The sequence below is a fragment of the Protopterus annectens genome, chromosome 1.part0 (assembly GCF_019279795.1).
Source record: "Protopterus annectens isolate FY-2018-M chromosome 1.part0, PAN1.0, whole genome shotgun sequence".
NCBI classification, from domain to species: Eukaryota; Metazoa; Chordata; order Ceratodontiformes; family Protopteridae; genus Protopterus; species Protopterus annectens.
In genome coordinates, this window is record NC_056725.1 from 1,863,249,375 (window position 1) to 1,863,270,749 (window position 21,375).

Sequence of the window (21,375 nt, forward strand, 5' to 3'; positions counted from 1 at the left end):
GCTTTACTCAATCAATGCTAATAACTTGTGTGTATGAATTTTAATATTTCAAAATAACAAAAGATAAGAGACCGTACTTCCTCATAAATAAAGCTTATAACATACCACTCGCATGGTTGAAGTGAACGAAATGCTTGAAGGGATGCATCCATTCCAGCAAAATCCCAAAATCTGACATCATAGTCATATCCACCACTAACCAAACGAGCTCCTGAAGGATCCAATCCCAAAGCAGAAACCTGGAGTTTAAGAAAGACAAACATCCTTACAATAGCCCAAAAAACTTTTATGGCATGTGGAAATATGCAAAAGAACAAATGTGGCATGTGGCATATGTCAAAGTCGACAGAACAGCATAACTTCATATGCATACCCTTGTGGAACACAGGTGTATAACTATACAAACAGAAGTTCAAAATGAAGCAGCATTCAGACTTCAGCAAATCAAGGGAAAGTGCAACATTTAATACATTTATTCAAGTGACGCAAACAGAGCAACAGATGTCCTTAGTGCTACAGGAAAAGTACAGTTTTGTACCTACCATAAATGTAGATGTTCAAGTGCTAATACAGCTGCAGTCATAACAGATGGGTTCTCCTGCCGTCAGGCGGGTCCTCGGTCGGCCGAATTCCAAAGTCTAGGTCCGGCGTCGGTTGTCGTTGCTTCTTCTCTGACGTCAGTGCGACAGGGGTATAAAAGAACCAGCCAACGACATTTTCTTCAGTTTTTCTTGCCCCAGATGTCAGGTGCCCCCAGAAGGAAGGCAATACATAAATTTGTGTAATAAAGCAATGCCATATAATCAAAATACAGTAGTGCAAGCAAATACACCATAAATGAATACCCCAATCAGGTTGTATGAGGAGGTGTTAGCCAATAGGCCTGTCCCGAGAGGGGAAGGAGGGAGGGAAACCTGGACTGCAGCTGTATTAGCACTCGAACATCTACATTTATGGTAGGTACAAAACTGTACTATGTTCATCGTGCATACAGCTGCAGTCATAACAAATGGGTAGAATCCCAAAGCTAAGAAAGGGGTGGTAGGCACTAGGTGGAACTAGGAGGAGCCAGGATGCCCTGCAAGACTGCAGTGGCAAAGCCTGCTCTAGATTTGGAGTATAATGGAAGGTGGTAGTGCTTGGAAAAGGTATGCACAGAACTCCAAGTGGCTGCTTCCAAAATATCTTTGGTAGGAACTCCTCTGAGGAAAGCTGCAGAGGTAGCTGTGGCCCTTGTGGAGTGATATCTGATGCCTGTAGGTACACTTTTGCCATGAAAAGAATAACAAAAGTGTATGCAGTGGGCCATCCATTTGGAGATTGTCTGTTTGGAAATTGGCTTCCCTTGAGCTCCTATAGCATAGGACACAAAGAGCTGTTCTGATTTTTCTGAAAGGCTCTGTTCTGTCCAGATAATAACGCAGTTGTCTGTGGATGTCCAAGGAATGTAGTAATCTCTCCCCTTTGTTTTGAGGATTAGGATAAAAGGTAGGTAAGTGTATAGCCTGATTCAAAGCTACCCTGGATACCACTTTTGGCATAAAGGACGGGTTGGTTCGTAAGGAAACTCTGTCCTGATGGAAGATGATAAAAGGCTGCACAGCCATGAGGGCTTGTAGTTCCGATACCCTACGAGCTGAGGTAATACCCAGAAGGAAAGCTGTTTTCCAGGACAAATACTGCAAATCTGTTGAGGCAGCTGGCTCAAAAGGAGGCAAGGTCAGCTTTTCTAGAATGAAATTGAGATCCCAAGCAGGTATTGGTCGTTTCCTTGGGGGTTTTATATTCTTAGCCCCTCTGAGGAACTGTCTTAAGAGGGGGTGAGAGAATAAAGGTGGATTAGTGTTGTATTCTGCAGAAATGGCTGAGGCATGGATTTTGATTAAGGAGAATGAAAGTCCACTGCTTAGCAGCTCAGCTAGATACTGTAATATTTGAGGTAAATTCAGTTTTCCAGGATTCTGGCCCTTTTTCTCATTCCAGGCACAAAACCGTTTCTATTTTGCGGAGTAAGCTTTTCTAGTAGACGGCCTTCTGGCCTCCGAAATGACATCCTGCACCTCCTTGGAGAGTAGGGTCTGTTGTGATGTTAAGGAATCTTCCATGCGGCCGGATTGAGTGTTTTCAGCTGACTGTGAAGAGTTTTGAAGCTGTGCTGAGTCAGAAGAAGAGGTATTAGAGGCAGGGTCCATGGTGGAGAATGCGTCAGGCTCCTCAGGAGTGGGTACCAGTGTTGTCTTGGCCAGACTGGAGCACTGAGAATCATCTTTGGTCTGTCTGCGCTGGTTTTTAATAGAACTTTGGGCAGCAGAGGAAGAGGTGGGAAGGCATAAACTGTCATTGTTGTCCAACTGAAAGAGGGAGCTTCCACTCTCCAGGCCTTTGGATGACAAATCCTTGAGCAGAATTTTGCCAATTGGTGATTTTTTTGTGGGAGGCAAAGAGATCTATGTCTGGCCTTCCCCATGCTTGAATTATCTCTGTAAAAACTTGAGGATGCAACTTCCATTCGTGTGGATCTGTCATATTTCTGCTTAGGTTGTCTGCCAGTGTGTTTTCCTTGCCTGGCAAGTACTGTGCTTGAAGTTCGATTTGTAAGTCCAGAGCCATGTTCCAAAGTGACATGGCCAGCCTGCATAGCGGGTATGAATGGGTTCCTCCCTGTTTGTTTATGTACCACATTACTGTGGTGTTGTCTGTCCTTATCAACAGTTGACCTGGATGCAAAAGGTCTTTGAAAGCTATAATAGCATTTATTACTGCTAGCATTTCCTTTTGATTGATGTGAAGGTGCTTTTCTTTTTGGGACCATCTGCCCTGAATGCACCGATCTGTCATGTGCGCCCCCCAGGCGTAGTCCGAGGCGTCTGTTGTGATGACTTGATTTGCTTGAGGCTTGCTGAATGGAAGACCTCTGTTTGTTTGGCATGCTTGAGCCCACCACAGATATTCCTTTTGAAGACATGGAATTAGTGGTATAATTGTTTCCAAGCTGTGGCTGTGTTGAGACCATAGGTTTTTCAGGTACCACTGAAGTTTCCTCATATGCAGCTTTGCACATGGGATTAGTAGGATGCAAGATGCCATGAATCCCAGAGCCTGCAGGATTTTCCTTGCAGTCAGCCTGGTGAAATTTGCTAGTGTTCTGAAGTATTGAGTTAGTTGCCCCTGCTTCTCTGGCGTGAGGTAGGCCATCTGGGTGTTTGTGTCCAAGTTGGCACCCAGGAAAACTATTTTCCGAGAGGGTATTAGCCTTGATTTCTTTTTGTTGACTGTGTATCCCAGAGAATTCAACAACATTATTACATAAGCCAGATGTTTCAGAAGTATGTGCTTGCTGTCCGCTTGGATCAGGCAGTCGTCCAAATAGGGGTATATTTGTATCCCTTGAAGTCTGCAGTAGGCAATTACTGATGCCAGGCATTTTGTGAATACTCTGGGCGCAGTAGATAAGCCTAAGGGCAATGCAGAGAATTGATAATGGGTTGAACCTGCAAGAAATCTGAGGTATCTTCTGCAATTTTGTCTGATTGGGACATGCAGGTATGCCTCCTTGAGGTCCAATGTTACCAGCCAAGACTCCTTGCCCATCATGGGAAGAAGCTGCTGTAAAGTGAGCATCTTGAATTTTGGTACGAGTAAACATGTGTTTAGGATGGATAGGTCCAAAATAGGTCTCCAATCTTTTCCCTTCCTTGGTACCAGGAATAGTCTGGAATAAAAACCTTCACCTTGTTCGTGAGTAGGTACCTCTTGAATAGCTTTCATGTCCATGAGATCTGAAATTTGTCTTTGTGCCTCTGCCCTTTGATTGTGTGGCAGGTTTGGCATGCCTCTCATTTTTGGAAGGGTGTGAAAATGGAATCTGTAGCCTCTGTTTATAATGTCCAGGATCCATTTGTCTTTTGTGACAATATGCCAATTTTTTTGAAAATAATGCCAGTTTTCCGCCTAAGGGTGCTGCCATTTGAGCCTTGCTTGGCATGCAAAGGGGAAAGTCACTGGGCTTGCTTTCTGAATGGCTGCGAACTATCCTCACCACCACTTTGTGTAGGAGCTTGCCATTGTCTGCCTCTAAACGATCCTTGGGATTGCCCTCTGCCCCTCGGGCGCCTGTATCTACCTCTTTGGGGTCTGTCCGTGGCTGGAAAGGACCAATTTTTGGAAGGCCAATTTCTACTGAAACGTGGGGGTTGTACCTGTAGAAAATCTTTCACGGTTTGTATTGATTTAGTCTTTTCCTCCATTTTCTTTAATACCTCCTCAGCATTAGCACCAACTAATACATCCTTTTGTAGAGGGACATCTAGTAATTTAGCTTTGACATGATCTGGTAAGGTTTGTTCCTTGAGCCAGGCATGTCTACGTATGACTGATCCTGTAACAACAGCTCTACATGAGGCTTCTAGAGCATCAAAACCACATTGCAAGGTATGTTTACCCACTTGTTCTGCACTATGCATCAAATCCTGCAACTCCTTCAAGTCTGGTTGTTCAGGTTGTGACATTTTACTTCTCAACTGTGATAACAGAAACTGTTGGTACTTTAGCATATGGAACTGGCAGTTTAATGCCCTCATGGTTAAGGTGGCCGAGGTATATACCGTTTATCCCCACCTTTCTAAGAATCTGGAATCTCTCTCGGAAGGTAATGGATTTTTAGCAGTGGAGGCCTTAATTCCCTTGGGGCCCTGTGAGATAGTTTCTGGGTCAGCCGCATGGCTTTTGTATAGAAATTGGTGTGAGTCAGGAACCCAGTAGTAGCTGTCAGGCTTGACTGGGGCTGGAGGTAAAGAATCCGGGTTAAGGCAGGCCTCCGAGTACACATCACCTAGTATGTCCAAGACAGGAGGTATAGCCAGAGGCCTGTGCTGAGGTAGCAAGAGAAAATCCCTAAGCCTTTTCTTGGAATCTGTGTACTCTTGGCCTTCCCAGTGGAAGTGTTCCTTTAAGGTATGCAAGGTTTCCCCAAATGAGTAATCCTCTGGGGGAGATACAGAGGGAATGGATTCCTTTGCATCAGAATCTTCAAAAGGGGAGTAAGAATGTTCCTGTTCATCAGAGTGCTCTGATATAATGGAGGCCTGATCAGAGGAGGGGGATTCTTCCTCCACTCTGGCCCTTTTGTCCGGGGGTTGAGAACCCCTGATAAGAGTAATTAAATCCTCAGCCATTTTAAGCATCTGTTTTTTAGGCATGGGGCCTGGAGATGGGCCCTGTGTAGCTTGTCTCTTAGAATGCATGGCTGCTTTAGACTTAGTGAAAGCCTTGATGGAAAAAGAAGAGGAAGGTCTGAAGACACCTTGAGAGAAGGCAGACCTGTCTACATTTTGAGATTCACCACCAAGACTGGCTTCGGTATCTGTAGTTGGGGTGTGGACCGAGGAGCCTGCGACCTCGGGCACAGAAGACACCGCCAATGAAGTGTCGTCGGTAGTCAGGGGCTGCGTAGGTGCCTCGCTGAGAACCGGACCACCTGTAGTCGGCTTTGGCGTGGTGTCGGTAGAGGCCGCGGACCTCGTGTGTCGGTCCTTATCTTTGCGCTTTTTAGACAAAACTGGAGTCGGAGTATCCGACGACATAATATAGTTGACTTTTTTGCCAAAATAATGCTGGGCGAACTCCGTCCGACGCTTAATGGTGAGTTTGTTGAATGTAGCACAAAAACGACAGACCGAGACGTCGTGGACTGGGCCTAAACAAGGAATACAGAGGGAATGAAAATCCTTATGCGGTATTTGCTTCCCACATGAAATACAATTATTAACTTTGTCTGACATCGGTCTGAGGCAAGAAAAGTTTCCCCAACGGGGTACTTAGCTTTCAAGAAGACTTCGGTTGCAAAATTTTCGTAATTTCAGGAGCTGGCCGACTGGCACTTGCGAACTGCTTCTGCTTCGGGCACCGCGCGGCAAGAAAGACTGAAGAAAATGGCATCGGCTGGTTCTTTTATACCCCTGTCGCACTGACGTCAGGGAAGAAGCGACGACAACCGACGCCGGACCTAGACTTTGGAATTCGGACGACCGAGGACCCGCCTGACGGCAGGAGAACCGATCTGTTATGACTGCAGCTGTATGCACGATGAACATCCTGCTCCTTTTAAGGAAAATTACAAACCTATAACCATGCACCTCTTTAGAAAGACAAGAGTATAATCCTATCGGATCAAAGTGATGACTTACTTAAAAGCATCACAAACATTTAGGTGTCCTTAAAAAAATTATCAAAAAATGCACTCACTCACAAATCTTACTTAACACTCACATATGAAAGCTGTGAATGTTATTTGAATTTTAAAAAAGTCTAATATCTACCACCTCATTTAGACCAACAGATCTGAATTAATTTTATTCAAAGATTCAAAATGTTTCTCTTTACCCAAGCAGATTTATTCAACCTGTCTACAAAAGTACAACCATAAGAAAGTAATCAACGTAATACAATACATTTAAATAAAAGTGTTATTTTTTGCAAGGTATTCATTAAATAAATGGGGATAAAGCAAAATATGAACATTAGTTTTACAGCCAAATGCTAAAAGCAGTCAGATACCCCAAAGCCTCACAATGAAGCCATTTACATGTAGACTTGTTAAAAACAATAAAACTTCTTTGAAATAGTTGCACAGACTGTGGAATGTGGTCACTAAATGCATGCTGGTTATCTTGTCCCGACTATGGTTTCTGACATCATCCTCCATATTGGTATGAACGAAAAAAATTAGACAACTTTAATATAAATATAATGTCTACTGGAATGCAAATTAGGTACCCAGCATATCTCAAGTTATAAAAGTTGCTGATACCCTCTCTGACCATAAAATTGTAACGGGGGGGGGGGGGTATCGGTGCTAGGCTGTCTTTCATTTATCTATGTTGCAGAGATACAAAGCAAAATGTCAGAAATAAGGTCGACCAACTGATGCTAAATTTCTCTATCAAGGGCTGAAATATGCACACACCTGGTGAGCTGAAAACCGTCTCAAGCCAAATACAAAGAAGGTACACCCATGTAAAGCTAAACTTGCAGAGATGGTAAGAGTTTGCCCCTCCTTGTTGACATACCATATAGCTGATGTATGTGATGACAATCAGGGTCCCAGGCTTCCAGACTGTCTTGAAGGCTTTGAAAATTCACATGGCAATCATCATTTCCTTGATGCTCATGCGTCATTTTCTCTCCCTGGTACTTCAGGTGCTCATCACTTTGAGAGCCAATGTGTCAGCACCACAGGCTATGTCTGAGGCACCTGTGGTTAAATGTGGGATAGACTGTCTGAAGGATATGCTCTTTGCGTTTTCTACCAGCCATCCCAGTACCCACTTAATACTATGTAGGATTAGGATAGTCCATTCTAGGGACTGAGACTGTTAGTTTCAGGTATTCCTTAAGAATCAGTGCAATACTCTCATGTACAAACTGACCAGTAGTGCCATCAGTAAGGTAGATGCAATGCGGGCTAATTCCTCAGATACTGCGTGGTTGTTACCACTGTTTTTTTTCCCCTTTTCAGTTCATATAGAAAGACAGTGTGGGACTCCACTTTCTCCTGTGGTAAGACCGGCCTTGGCTGTACTGGTGTCTAGCAGGGGTCCCAGTTCTGGCTGGATACTAACTGGATTTAACTCAGCCCAGTTTGTAGATGAAGTCCAGTGTGAGCTCCAGTCTTCTCTACCTTGTTTAGGCACAGACTAAAGAGGTGATACAATCATCCAGGCATGGGAAGACGAAGATGTCCTTGGGTCCTACACTGCACCATCAATGGGGCTAGGCATTTTGCAAAAACCCTGGGTGCAGTACCTACACCAAAGGGCAAGAAAGTTAAACAGCAGTGGTGGATTCTACCACACACCTCAGGTACTGCCGTGTTTTTTAAAAAGGAATTTGGAGGTAGACAACTTTGAGGTTCAGTGTTACCAGGAGCTCCTGAGAGTCAAGTAAGGGAGTAACAACATGCAGGGGTAACATTTAAAATTATGGAAAGTCTAGGAACTCATTTAGCCTTGGCAACCCTAGAATGGGCCTAGAGGCCAGTCTTTTCTTGATACATGGAACAATCTTGACTTTCAGTAAAATTCTTTTGTCTTCTGTCCTGATGTAAGCGGTTCTGGGTGTTAACATTTCTACAAGGATGAGAGCAATAGGAAGTTTTTGAGGTTTGTATCCTCTAGAGACAATATGCAAGACTCATATAGTTTGTAGTTATTATTTGACTATTACTGGTAATAGGAGGCCAGCCAGTCCTCTAAGTTCTGGCAGTACAGGATAAGGAGGGGTGAAGGAGATACAGGCCAGGGTGAGGTTTTGGGGAGGAGAGGCAAGTCAGGAGGAGGGTGGTACAGTCACAGTTGCCCCCTTCTTGGGGAGGATCCCTGGAGGACCTCTGGACTTCCTTCCATCCTCTTGTTGCAGTTGTCTGTTGTGTACCTTTCATCTTTTGGGCTTCTTGCATTTACCCTGCCACCAGTAGCAAGGTCATTGTTTAGGTGGGGTACTTTGTATTGCATTTGGGGATAGGATAGTGACACACACAGACACAGACACACACACACACACACCACACACTACAGCTTTCTCCTTGACATCCCATTATAAGCAGAGGGTCCTGATCATGGAGAACAGTAAAGCAGCTACACCTTCACATCCCCTGGTAGCAACAAAGTCCTCAGACAAGAATGTCTCCCAATAATCAAACATATAGCATCAGACCTGGATGCTGCACTCACAGATGGCACTCACAGGGCACATTGCCCAGCTGTACAAAAGTCCAAGCTTGGTTAAGAGTTACTTTTAGTGTTTCATCTTCTACTCCCTGACAATCATCCTGGAGATGCTTAAGGACATTTTTCTGGTACTTCAGAATGTGAGTTTCGCTATCTAGTGCAATAGTGCCCTTAAAGAGAAAGGTTGATGAGGTGTACATGTGTACATGTCATTCTTTCTCAGTCACTGGAAGAGAATAATGACCTAAAGCCAGTCGTGCCCTTGTTGTAGTTTCCAGGAATGCTGTGTCTGGCTCTGCAATGGTAGGTTTATACAAGTATTTCTGAGTGTCCCGTACTCTGGGGTTGGGATTCTGGCTTACTGGATATAGCTTCAAAAGCAACCAAAAGAAGAGTTTCTGTGAATGGAGGAAAAACAGCTGCATATGTAAGAGGCCACAGTCCCAGAAGGTCCAGGAATCTTTTCTGGTAGCCTGTGACCTCTACTTTCTGCAATTTAAAGGGCTCCTCATAGGTGGGAGAGTACCCCCAAATGAATTTCCACTTCACTGTGACATAAACCAGAGGTAAGGAAAGATGTAACTTATAATTCAGTTCTTCTACCCAAGTATCAGAAGAATTACATTCTATCAAAGGAGAGACCACTCTCTTCTTGGAAGGAGGGACTTCACTGAGTAAGGACTTTCAGAATCTGACTGTAGGCTGCATAAAAACTGAAAGAAACCCTAAGCTAACTTAGTAGAATCCTGGGAAGGAGAATGGACAGGGGGCAGGAGTTTGGATCCAATAGGAAGCAAACATTTTAGTCAAGTAAAGACCTAGACTTCAGGTAGAGGGGCACCCACCAGGGATTTGCAAGTCTGAGAAGTCAAAAGTCAAGTCCCTGGATTCTGAGTTGCAGGTACAAACATCTTCCTGAAAAATTACAATGAATGACTTGCACTCCTATTCCTTAATAATCAAGTGGTGACATTTTGCAGAAATTCTTTCAGGTTAAGACTATTACAGTTTGAATTTGTCATTTTAAAACAGAATACAGCATACTTATAACTGGTTTTCTCACCTAAAGTAATTTCCATTCCCCTATAGGATTCTCCTAACTGACTTAATGTCACACATTAGCAGCTGATTCATTCATTTCAGTTAAGATGCAAGGACCACTGCTAGCTGTAAACCCTGATGAAGACACAGAATCCTATACCCACACTGTCCTAGCTCATAACCTCACAACTTTGCAGCTCAAACAAGACAGTTGCAAGATTATGAGCTAGAATGGTGTGAGGGCAGAGATCACTGTCATCACAGATGCATAACAGGAACTGGAATAGAAGAAAAAAAATAACAAGTTATCTGTAGTTGCCACCACTAGCAACTTGGCATTCAAGGCAGCAGTCCAATATGCCCCATTCTTCTATGGCTCTATTGGTCCGCTCAAAAAAAGAAAGCAGGTCTAATATAGTGTACTGCATGTTTTTCAAAATATCCCTCTTCTGTAAGGATAGAGTTAGCACTAAAAAGATAATAAAATAGCAAACACCTCTATTTTACACCATATGAAGAAAGACTGAAGAAATTTATTCATATTCAAAGGAAGGACATGTGGAGTAAGAGAAGAAAAAAGTTCCAAATTCATAAGGAGCTAAAGAGGTAACCCTCCCCAAAAAAATATACATGCATGTGTGTGTGTGTGTGAGAGAGTGTGTGTGTGTGTGTGTGTATATATATATATATATATATATATATATATATATATATATATATATATATATATATATATATATATATATATACACATACATACATATATATATATATATTTTTTTTTTCTTGTGTGTGTACAACAGGAACTAGCAAACCTTTTTTCTACATACTTTTTTCTTCATGCCCAACAGCTATCAGCTCCTCCTATGAGATGGGCATTCCCAGTTCCTCTAGTACCATTCACCCAAAGGGGTGGTTCTTGGGTACAGCTCTGAACAGAGAGGAAAGCTGTCCTGGTGGCCATGTATGTCCTTATCTGAGACACCCATCCTTTTATCCCAAGGGTGCACATAATACACCTGTCCCAATGGCCTGATAGTATATACCCCACCCAAATGCCCTCCATGTTTCAAGACTAAACCTTTATTGCCTTAGGCCAGGGAAGTATTCAAAACCCTTCATCACCCTTCCACATCCACTTGATTAAGCAACAAACAATGATGGCTTTTCTTCTTTAACGTCTATCCATTCCAGTGGCTGACATGATTGTTCGCATCACTGTCACAGCCTTCTGTGCTCATACCTACATATCCATGTGCCTACATACACATATTTTTGTTGTCAGTAACCTCTGCTTGATGGTAGCAAACAGCCAGACCATCACCCTACCCCCATGAGCGACAAACTGACACTGGCTGCTCACTCCTGTCCTCCCCTTTCTGACTCCTCCAGCACCCATGCTGTTAAATGAACTCAAGCCATCTGGGTCAAAGTCAGCACTTCATTATTCTATGCTACAGAATCATGTTAGTATTACAAATTGCAATACAATCAAGGGAGAGAGTACAGGTAAGTAATCTGCATTTTTTTCATAAAAAGTAGAGCAAATACAAGTAGCATCCTCATTAAAGGAGGCAGCCAATACACAACTAACAGTGTAAGAATGTACAGAAGCAGAGGTATTTTGTTATAGGGTAGGAAAAGGCATACTAGTGGTTAACCAGCACCAGCAACTTGCCAAACAGGCACAAAAAAAAAAATCCAAAGCAAACCTGAAAACAGATACAAATTTGTTTTTAATTTAGATGGCTAGAAATACATCAGTTAAATATCATTTCACATATGCCGATTTCAACTCTACTATATATTTGTGTATGTAAATTAATCAAGAATTTTTCAAGTAGACAAATGGGGCTCAATATCGACACTTTGCAAATATTAGTTATAAAAGTGCTTCATGTTTTGCTAGACACATTTGTAAAAATGGCCTACAGCACTTTAGATATAGTCATGGCTTGTGAGCTATAAGAATTTTTACCCAGCCACCAGATTTTCTTCAAATTCCTTATCTCCTTTTGTATAACCTACAGTCAAGGTTAGATGCTAATATATCCAGCAATGACTGCACTACAATCCACTATACAGTAATTCATGAAAGAGTATTTAGTTATTTCTAAAGTACAAGATGGGAAATTAATAATCTTTGCGTTTCTAAAGCAGCAGGAAGTACAGTGAATAAACTATCCCAAAGAACACTTAGCACAGTGTTTATACAAGACATAGCTAGTAATTTAATATTAGCAAAATGATGCATTTCCCAAAGAACCTGTAGACAGACACCAAACAGTTCTGAAACCCATGGGATTTGCTGAAAGACTCAAGAATCTTAATGTGAAGTGAAATGTACTTGTCCTTATATGGATGCGATGTAAACCCAAAGCCAAATTAAAATTGTCAGCCCAGTAATATCACATTTCCTTCTCAATACATTTTCTATCACAGTATCTCTCTCTAATAATATGCCAGCAATTTCCCTTCACCTAAATATTATTACCTACACACTGCTGACAGTATGAGAAAACATGCCATGAGGACTTCTAACTACTACACTAACTTTCTTGTTTAATTTCCATTCATGATTCACAGATAAAACATAACACTAACTAGGAATCGTTCTTACCATGCTAACTACATACCAAGGTTTGGAGATGCAAATAAAAATACATGATCATGACATACAGCAGTGAACATTATGCACCACAGTATTAAATATGCGAAGCCTAAAAGACAATGGCAGCAACAAATGTGACATGACTATTTGTTAGAGCTTGGAAAATCACAATCTGGCTATGATTCACATCACCACAAATATATTTTAGTTACTTGGGATTTACATATTTAATTTATACTGGGCCTTCAGTGTTTTCATGAAGAATGAGAAGGGTACTAAAAGGCAACTGAACAGAAAAAGAAGTTATGCTTTACCATAACGTTCCATCTGTATTGTTGATCCTCGTTCAGTCATTATGTATGGGTATCGGTTCCAACCTCGGAACCAAGCCGGCCATTTTCCAAGCTCGCTTCAGCAACAAACTCTTGAGCTAAACTCTTACCCAAAATCCCCCTCTCTCCTGTTACCTCAGATTGAGTTTGCAAGTGAAAAGAAGTTAGAGCCTACCTCTGGTCAAATGACCTAAGAGAACCGGTTGGTGAAATCCACTAGAAGCCACAGGAGGGGGAAGGAGGGAGGGTCGTAATGACTGAACGAGGATCAATAATACAGATGGAACTTTATGGTAAGACATAACTTCTTTATCTGATATTGTTAATCTTCGTTCATTCCTTACGTGTGGGACAGAGTCCCCAGCTACCTCTATACCTGGGAGGCTCTCATGGAAGGACATTCCTGAGCATCATAGAACCAAAAGATGCTCTTCCCCTGGAGGCCAAATCCAATTTGTAATGATTGATGAAGGTATAAGACGTAGCCCAAGTTGCAGCTGCACAGATGTCATTTAAAGAAGCTCTGGCATGGAAGCCAGCAGAAGTTGCCACCGACCTTGTCAAATGAGCCTTCATGGTAGTAGGCAATGGAATATTACGTTGTGTATAAATGAAAGTCACACAGTCTTTCAACCATCTAGCTAATGTGACCTTAGCAACAGCAGATCCTAATCTAGGTCCAGTATAGGCCAAAAATAACTGGTCAGATTTACGAGAGGACCTAGTCCTGTTTAAGTAAAAACGGTTTTGCCTGTGAATATCTAGGGTATATAGGCAATACTCTCCTCTGTTTGAATGATTGGGAAAGAAAACTGGCAATTCAATGGTTTGATTAATGGACATTTCAGAGATCACTTTTGGCAGAAATGAAGGATTAGTTCTCAAAGACACTATCTCTATGAAAAAAATCAAGTATGGACTCTTGATGCATAAAGCCTGAAGCTCAGAGATACGTCTGACAGAAGTAATGGCGACCAAAAACAAGGTTTTCCATGACAAATATTTGAGGTTGCAAGAAGAAGCTGGTTCAAAGGGTGGCATTGTCAGAGCTTGTAGAACTAATGACAGATCCCATGGTTGAATAGGTTTCTCTAAAAGGTGGTTTCAGATGATTCACACCTTTTATGAAGGTCTTGCACAATTTGTGTAACATAACAGAGGAGTCTTGGACATCCTCATGGAAATTAGATATTGCAGCCAAATGAACTCTAATAGTAGATGCCGACAGACCCGACTGAAAAAGGTCGGCCAGATAGTCTAGTATTATCAACACTGGTGCTGAGAAGGGATCTACTTGTTTTTCTTTCAGCCAACATGTAAATCTTTTCCACTTGCTTAGATAAGTAATTCTAGTGGAAAACTTATGAGATGCAATGAGAATGTCACGTACTGGTAAAGAAAAATCATTCTGCCTGGCAATCAAGGGAATTGGGAGTAGCCAAGCTGTGAGCTTCAGGCTGTCCAAGTTGGGATGAATCAGGTTCTGGAGATGCGAGATCAACTCCGGGGTTGGATGGAGAATCCATGGTCGATCTAGTAGGTGAGACAAAGGGGAACCAAATCTGACGAGGCCAATATGGTGCTATGAGGATCACCTTGCTCTTCAACCAACAGACTTTCTTCAACAACTGGGGAATGAGGGAAAAAGGTGGGAATGCATAAAGAAGGCCCGAGGGCCAATCGTGGACTAGAGCGTCCCTGGGTGACTGTCCCGGAGGGGGAAATCAGGGCGAAGTAGTTGCTGCATTTCTAGTTGGTCGGGAATGCAAAGAGGTTGCAGCAAGGACTGCCCCAGCGGTGGAAGATCCCCGCCGCTATCAAGGGATTCAGGGACCACTCGTGAGGTTGTAGAATGCACCTGCTGAGTGTTTGCTATCATGTTGGAACTCCCGGGAATGTGCGTTGCTACAACAAAATGGTTGGTAGCCATCGCCCATTGCCATATCCTCATGGCCTCTCGACAAAGGGGGTAAGATATGGTTCCCACCTTGTTTGTTGATGTACCAGACCACCGCAATGTTGTCTGATTGAATCGCAATCGTCCCAGATGGCAACAGGGGATGGAATGCTTGCAATGCCAAAAGCACCGCCCTCAGCTCTATAACATTTATATGCAGTCGGGCCTCCAATTCGGACCAAGTGCCTTGGACTGTGTCCCTGACATAGCCCCCCCCAGCCCATCAGGGAGGCATCCGTGGTCACTATAGCCTTGGGTTACTGGGGGGAGAAGGGGCAAGACCATTGTGATGGATTGTGTGTCATCCTCCAATTTAAATCCTGTTTGCACCTGTGGGTTACTCTAATCTTGGCTAAAAGAGGATGCTGAAAAGGATACCATTGGGTGAGCAGTAGCCATTGTAGAAGCCTCATATGAAATCTGACCAGGGGTACAATGGTGATGGAAGCTGCCATGGAACCCAACTGCTGTAGGCCAGAGTGAGCTGTGGATTTCTCCCTTGAAATGATTGCGATCAGTTGTTGCTTTATCCTTAGAATTCTGTGCTCTGGAATGGCAGCTCTGCAGTTCTTTGTATCCAAGATAACTCCTATGAATTCTGTGGACTGACATGGGGTGAGATTGGATTTTTGCCAGTTTATGGTTATGCCTAGTTTTTGTGCAGCGAGGAGAGAGTATGCCAGGGCTTCTTCCAATAGATGTCTGGTGGGGGCGGAAATGAGCCAGTCGTCTAGGTATGGAAACACCTGGAATCCTTGTAGTCACAAGTGAGCTGTGATGACTGCCATGCACTTTGTGAACACTCTGGGAGCTGTAGAGAGTCCGAAGGGCGGTACTCTGAACTGGTAGTGACTGGCTCCCGCACGGAAGCGCAGAAATCATCTTGATAGCCTGTTCACTTTTATGTGGTAGTACGCATCTTGAAGATCGATCGAGCACATCCAATCGTCTTTTTCCAAAAGCGGGAGGATACATTGTATTGTGATCATCTGGAATTTTTGTACACTCACAAACTTGTTCAATACACTGAGATCCAAACTTGGTCTCCAGTCCCCAGTTTTCTTTGGCACCAAAAATAGTCTTGAGTAGAATCCGGATCCTATCTGGTCTGGAGGGACTATTTGGATGACTCTCTTTCTTAGCAGCTTTTCTATCTCTAGTGCTGTTTCTTCCCTTTGACTGAGTGGAACGTCTGGAAGGTTTTTTGAAGGGACAGGACAAAGAACGAAGGGGATATGATAACCTCTGGTTATAATCCTTTGTACCCAAGAATCGGTGGTGATGGTTAGCCAGGCAGAAGGGTGCAAGGAGAAACGACCCCCAACCACCTCCAGAGGAAAGGAGTTGGGCCACTCTTCAGGAGCGCTGATAGGATTGGCCAGGGAAAGAGTCCCTGGAACCCTGGTTACGCGGACTCCCTCTGCCCAGAAAGGAGCGTCTTCCCTGTGAGTTCCCCCCTCTGCCTCTAGGGGAGAACTCGACCTGTGTGTCATGGAAAGGACTCTGAGATTTCTTGAACCATATCTTCCCACTCTTTTGGTTTTGGGAGAAAGCATGGTGAGGGGAAGAATAACGGACACCTATGGCAGAAAGGGTCTTACCGTCCTCTTCACATCTGGCCAGTGTGCTTTTAACTTTGGGTCCAAACAACAAAGAGGCCTCAATGGGAGCGTTAAGAAAGGAAGCCTTAAAGGGTTCCATGAAGTTGCACAAGCCCATCCAGGCTTGTCGTCTCAAGACCACAGCTGAACCAGCCGTTCCAGCTGCTCCTTCTGATGCGTGAGATATCAGTTGCATAGAGGCATTAGATACTGACTCAATGGTGGCCAGCTGAGAGGCCACTTTGTCACGGACCTCATCAGACACGGCACCAGCCAAGGTTTCACAAAGCTCAGAAATCAGATCCCTTTGAAACCTGGTAAAGTGTGCCATATAATTCAGGGACCTGATAGTAAAGGTCGCTGATGCAAAGGTGCGCTTACCTATTCTGTCCAGGGCCCTGGACTCTCAGTTAGGTGGATGGACAGTCTGGCTTTCTTCCACCAGATCCTTTTTTGCTGCGGCCGCCACAGGAAGACCTTTAGACCAATGGGGATCTGTAGCAGGAGGGGACAAAATCTTATCCGGCCTCCTGCGAACAGCCTCGACGGTGTCAGGAGCCTTCCACACATGCGGCACGATGAGCCAGACAAGTTCATCGGCAGGTGGAGTAACCCAGGAGGTACGGGGCTGGGCACGAAAGGCCTGCAGGAACACAGACTCCTCAGAGTTCGGATTAGAGGGCTGCCAGTCACCTCTCTATTTAAGGATTTTGAGGATATCACCAAAGGATACCTCAGACGGTGACCGAGGGGATCCTTCCCCCTCATCAAAGAGTGTGCATCTGATGTTGGTAATTTGTGTCCACAATCAGAACACCTTTTAAATCCCGGACTACCTTTCTTATCTGCCATGATAGAAAAAAGGAGACCGTAGAAAGGGTACCAGCAATGGTACAAAAGAATACCCGAAGGTATGAAGAAAAGGAAGAGATTACCAACTATGGTAAGGGAGAAATACCTCGCAGTAAAAGGTGCACAGTAAAGTGAAGAAAACTCAAGAAAATATGGTCGCTAAATGCGATAGGGATAAGAGACAACAAAACAGAAACTTTTCTGACAGAAAAAAGTTATATATATGACTAGTCTGACAACAAATATCTATACTTAGCTCAAGAGAAGCAGCTTGACACGACCGAATGGCAACGCGGCAAACAAAATCTGGGGTAACAGGGAGAGGTGGATTATGGGTAAGAGTTTAGCTCGAGAGTTTGTAGCTGACCCGAGCTTGAAAAATGGCTGGCACGGTTCCGAGGTCAGAAGGGATACCCATACGTAAGGCATGAATGAGGATTAACAATATCAGATATATGGTTTAAGAAACATAGCTCTTACATAACCCAACAAATAAGTTTACTTCCTGGATAATTTGAAGGCCCTACGTGTCTAAACAATTACATAAAAGACCACACGAGCGCGCACACGCACTATGATGTTCTTATGCTGGTCCAGTACATTACTGAATTTAGCTTTAATTTCTGATCCTACTATTTCTTGTGAAATGCTGGACAAAACATCGAATATCTCATATTGAAATATCTCCTTTCAGTTTATCCAAGTCACTACCAATGTTTCCTCAAATGTATCTTCTTGTTTTTACATATTCCTTTTTTTTAAGGGAGGCAACTAGTTTTACTCCAGGGATTCCCCTAGAAGTACAAAGTCATATCATATACCCTGACTTTTTTTTTAAGTATGATTTGGATCTACATTACTGCCAGTCACAGCATCCATCAAGTTCTCACTACCACTGGCCAATTCACTCCAACCAACTTCCCAGCATCCAGGGACACTAGGGAGGTGGAAAATGGGAAATGTAGCTGCCATGCTGTAAGTAGGAAGAAGAAAGCTCTAGAACGTCATCCCTTGTTGTCTGGTAGGCATGGTGGAAAACCACTATGCTGAGCCCAACATGGGTGCCAACTTATGCTTAGCTTCTATGATTTGCTAGCATGACATGCACCATTTGGCAGGTTTGTGCCTCTAAGACCCACCATCAAGACTGCAGTGTCATCTGAGGTCTTCCTCCAGTTGGAGTTCTCCTGCAGCTGGGCCTGTGCCAATCCTTCTCTAGGGATGGATGCACTGCTACTGGTTGCTCATCTTCATCCTTTGTTCACTGGCACCTGTAGCACCTTAACCCAGTGAATGAACAAAAAACATCTAAAATGCACTCAGGACTCCATCGTTCTATACCATGGAACTGGTGTTAAGTTTTTCTACAATCTCTTTAGATGCATTATGATGCTGGTTATGTATTATTTTTGTTGCTCTCCTTCGAAATGTCTATGTTCTTTCTATGCTGTTAGACTGATGACATCTGCAGAACTACAAATGGCAGCCTTGGCAAAAGGATAATGCACATGTCTAGTCTCATCTGCTTTATACCCTTAAGTTAAAAATTAGTTCAGTTACGTAGAAGTGTTAAAGTGTAGCATGCAAAGTACTTCCAGAAATGCAGCAGTCAAGTAGAGTGCAGAAACTGACAATAAAGACAAGTCCACAAGCATTTTTTTTAATACAATATTCTCTTCGGCTTACGCTTACGTATAACAGTGACCATCAAACCACATCTCCAGCTGGCCATTCTTGCCAAAGCCAGTGACAGTAGACAGTATTCTGAAAAAGGTTAAAAGATATTACTGCTCCTATCAACCCCTATATTTGAAATAGCAGACTGACTATTCCAATCTGCTGCAAAAGTATGTGTTTCTACGCAATGCTTGACTGGAGTGCATACTATCTTCAGCCCTTCAGCCAGACTAACCCTCCCTCCCCTCAAATCCATGTATAATGGACAGCAGTACTGCCCTCCAAAGGGTAGAAAGAAGTTACTGAAGTTTTTTTTTTTATTGGATTAGGATTATTGAAATGCAAGACTCATTTAGAGATTTCTATAAGACATTATACATAGAGCAGATACAAGGAGGCAATTGGTTAGAGAGATTATGGAGCTTTCTTTGAGACACAGAATTGTTCAGGTTAACTAATGAGAAAAGTAGTGTTTGATTAGACTGACATTTGTTCAAGAAAAACACTGACAAATTATAAAATAAGCAGTGGGCCAAGTCACCAGATTGAGAGGGTCTCCCTGCAGAGGTATGGAAAAAATACCAACAGGAAATGTCAGAGTTATGGTACCAAATGCTTAACAATTTTGAAAGATATGGACGTTTCAAAATCTGCATAGGTGACTGGATTTATGCCATTGGCTTAATTTAATGACAAGATTTTTGTTCTTGTGGTTTTTTTGGTTAATGAGAGACCACAATGTTTATGTTTTCTTTACAAATACATGTTCAGTGTTAGCTGAGAACAGCATTCTGTTCTTATGTTTCCATGGAAACAAGCTAATGGTGAAAGCAATACGTTGAGAGGTTTGGACACTGTTTACTGAAAGAAATGTATAATTATAAAGTACAAGGACAAACAGCTGAATAAAAAATGAATTCTGAAATTATTGGAAGTGAACAGCAGCAGCTTTTCTGGTAACTAAATACTTTAATGCATGTACTAAAAAAATATAATTTGGTTTTATTTTAAGATAGGCAGCTCAGTTTTTTAGGACTAAATTTTAATGTTTCCTGAAAACATATAAGCTGCTTTTTTACATCTAGGAGAGGAATAAAGATAAGACAGGAAGAAACAACTGGTGTAAGTAGGAGCAAAGGCTGTAACATGCATTTCAGCATGGTTAACAGTAGTTTTAGGTTAGTTGATGCATGTGGGTGCAGCTGTAAATTTGGAACAATTGTTCCTATGAAGAGGGTTAAACTTCATTATTGGAAGATGTACATATTTTGTGTGTTTGTTTCAAATTAATAGGTTATGGGAGTGTTCCAGTGTTTTTTTTCAGGGTTTCAATTAAAACAAAAACTCTTAGAAAATGTGACAAATGTCTGAATGGAGATGACAAGAAACAACTGCATAAAGCATCAACCTGCCAAACATTAGTGGATGCATACATCACAAAAGTCAGAAATAGACATTTAAAAATGTCACACATAATACATGGGAATAATAACTTCTTATCATTATGGTGACACTAAACATATTATTTTAGAATGTAAATGTCCTCACAGGTATAGAAAAAAGTTGAGTATTGAATTATATTAAGAAATGCAGAGTGCAAACAGCAATGCTACATGACAGAGATTTGGAAAGTGAATATGTGAAATTGACAAAGAAGGGATTTTAGGATGGATATTCAGTGTAAGATCAGGGAAAAAAGAAAAGGGGAATACTTATACTAGTTGCTAGAGGAGCTCCACCAGTGATGGAGAGAAAAAAGATAGCAATGGTATATTTATGGAATTAAGGGGTCACAGGCAAGGGAGGAGGATTATATTGGGATGTATTTATATTCCACCAAATACTGCTATTATGGAGCTTAAGAAATTTTTTGGAGAAATTGCTGGCTTTCAGCAAGGAATACTGCTTATATGTGGGGGGACTGCAACTTGATTTGCAACAGTAAGGAAGTATCTGGGGGACATAGAAGGGAACATGTTACCAAAGAGGGTAGGTTTCTGCAGAAATTTATGAAAATATCTGATATGGAAGATGTCAATTCAGTAGTGGAAACTCAAAGATAACTTATGTATTATTCCCCACTGTACAATACCTGGCAAAAAAGACTGGGAAGAACACTTTATAATCATGATTTAAAATTGAAATGGGCTTATATGAATCAGGGTTAGATGGGTCTTTACCATATTTAGCTATTAGAGCCACCATAGCTTTCTCCAGGATGCTGTTGCTCCCCTTCCTTTTAAAAAACTGTTATGACCTTCCATATCTTTATCACTTCCTTCCCTCTTAGCTTCCAAACTTCCACAGGAATATCATCTATTCCTGGATATTTTCCCACAGATTGATTATATATCACCATTTTTATCTCATCTCCTCCTATATTAACTGGTGAATTTCAAGTAACCCAAACCTTGGCATACCCAATTCTTCCATAAATATTTCCATGTATGCCTTTTCTGATTTCACCATTCCTTGGCTTTAAGCAAATTTTCATAACATTTCCAAAAAATCTCTAATATTTCTTCAGGATCTCTGGTTACTTTTCTTGCCATAGGCTCCCTAGGTTTGGCTACAACTC

The 21,375-nt window shown here is 42.3% G+C and overlaps 1 protein-coding gene across 1 annotated transcript in view; it reads right to left on the reverse strand.

Annotated features, from left to right (window-relative positions):
* WDR70 (WD repeat domain 70) overlaps positions 1–21,375 on the reverse strand; it is a 2,546,720-nt gene that overhangs the window by 1,943,501 nt on the left and 581,844 nt on the right. Inside the window, exon 7 of the mRNA XM_044069907.1 lies at positions 106–239. Coding sequence (XP_043925842.1) covers positions 106–239 — 134 coding nt within the window. The remainder of the gene's footprint in view (positions 1–105; positions 240–21,375) is intronic.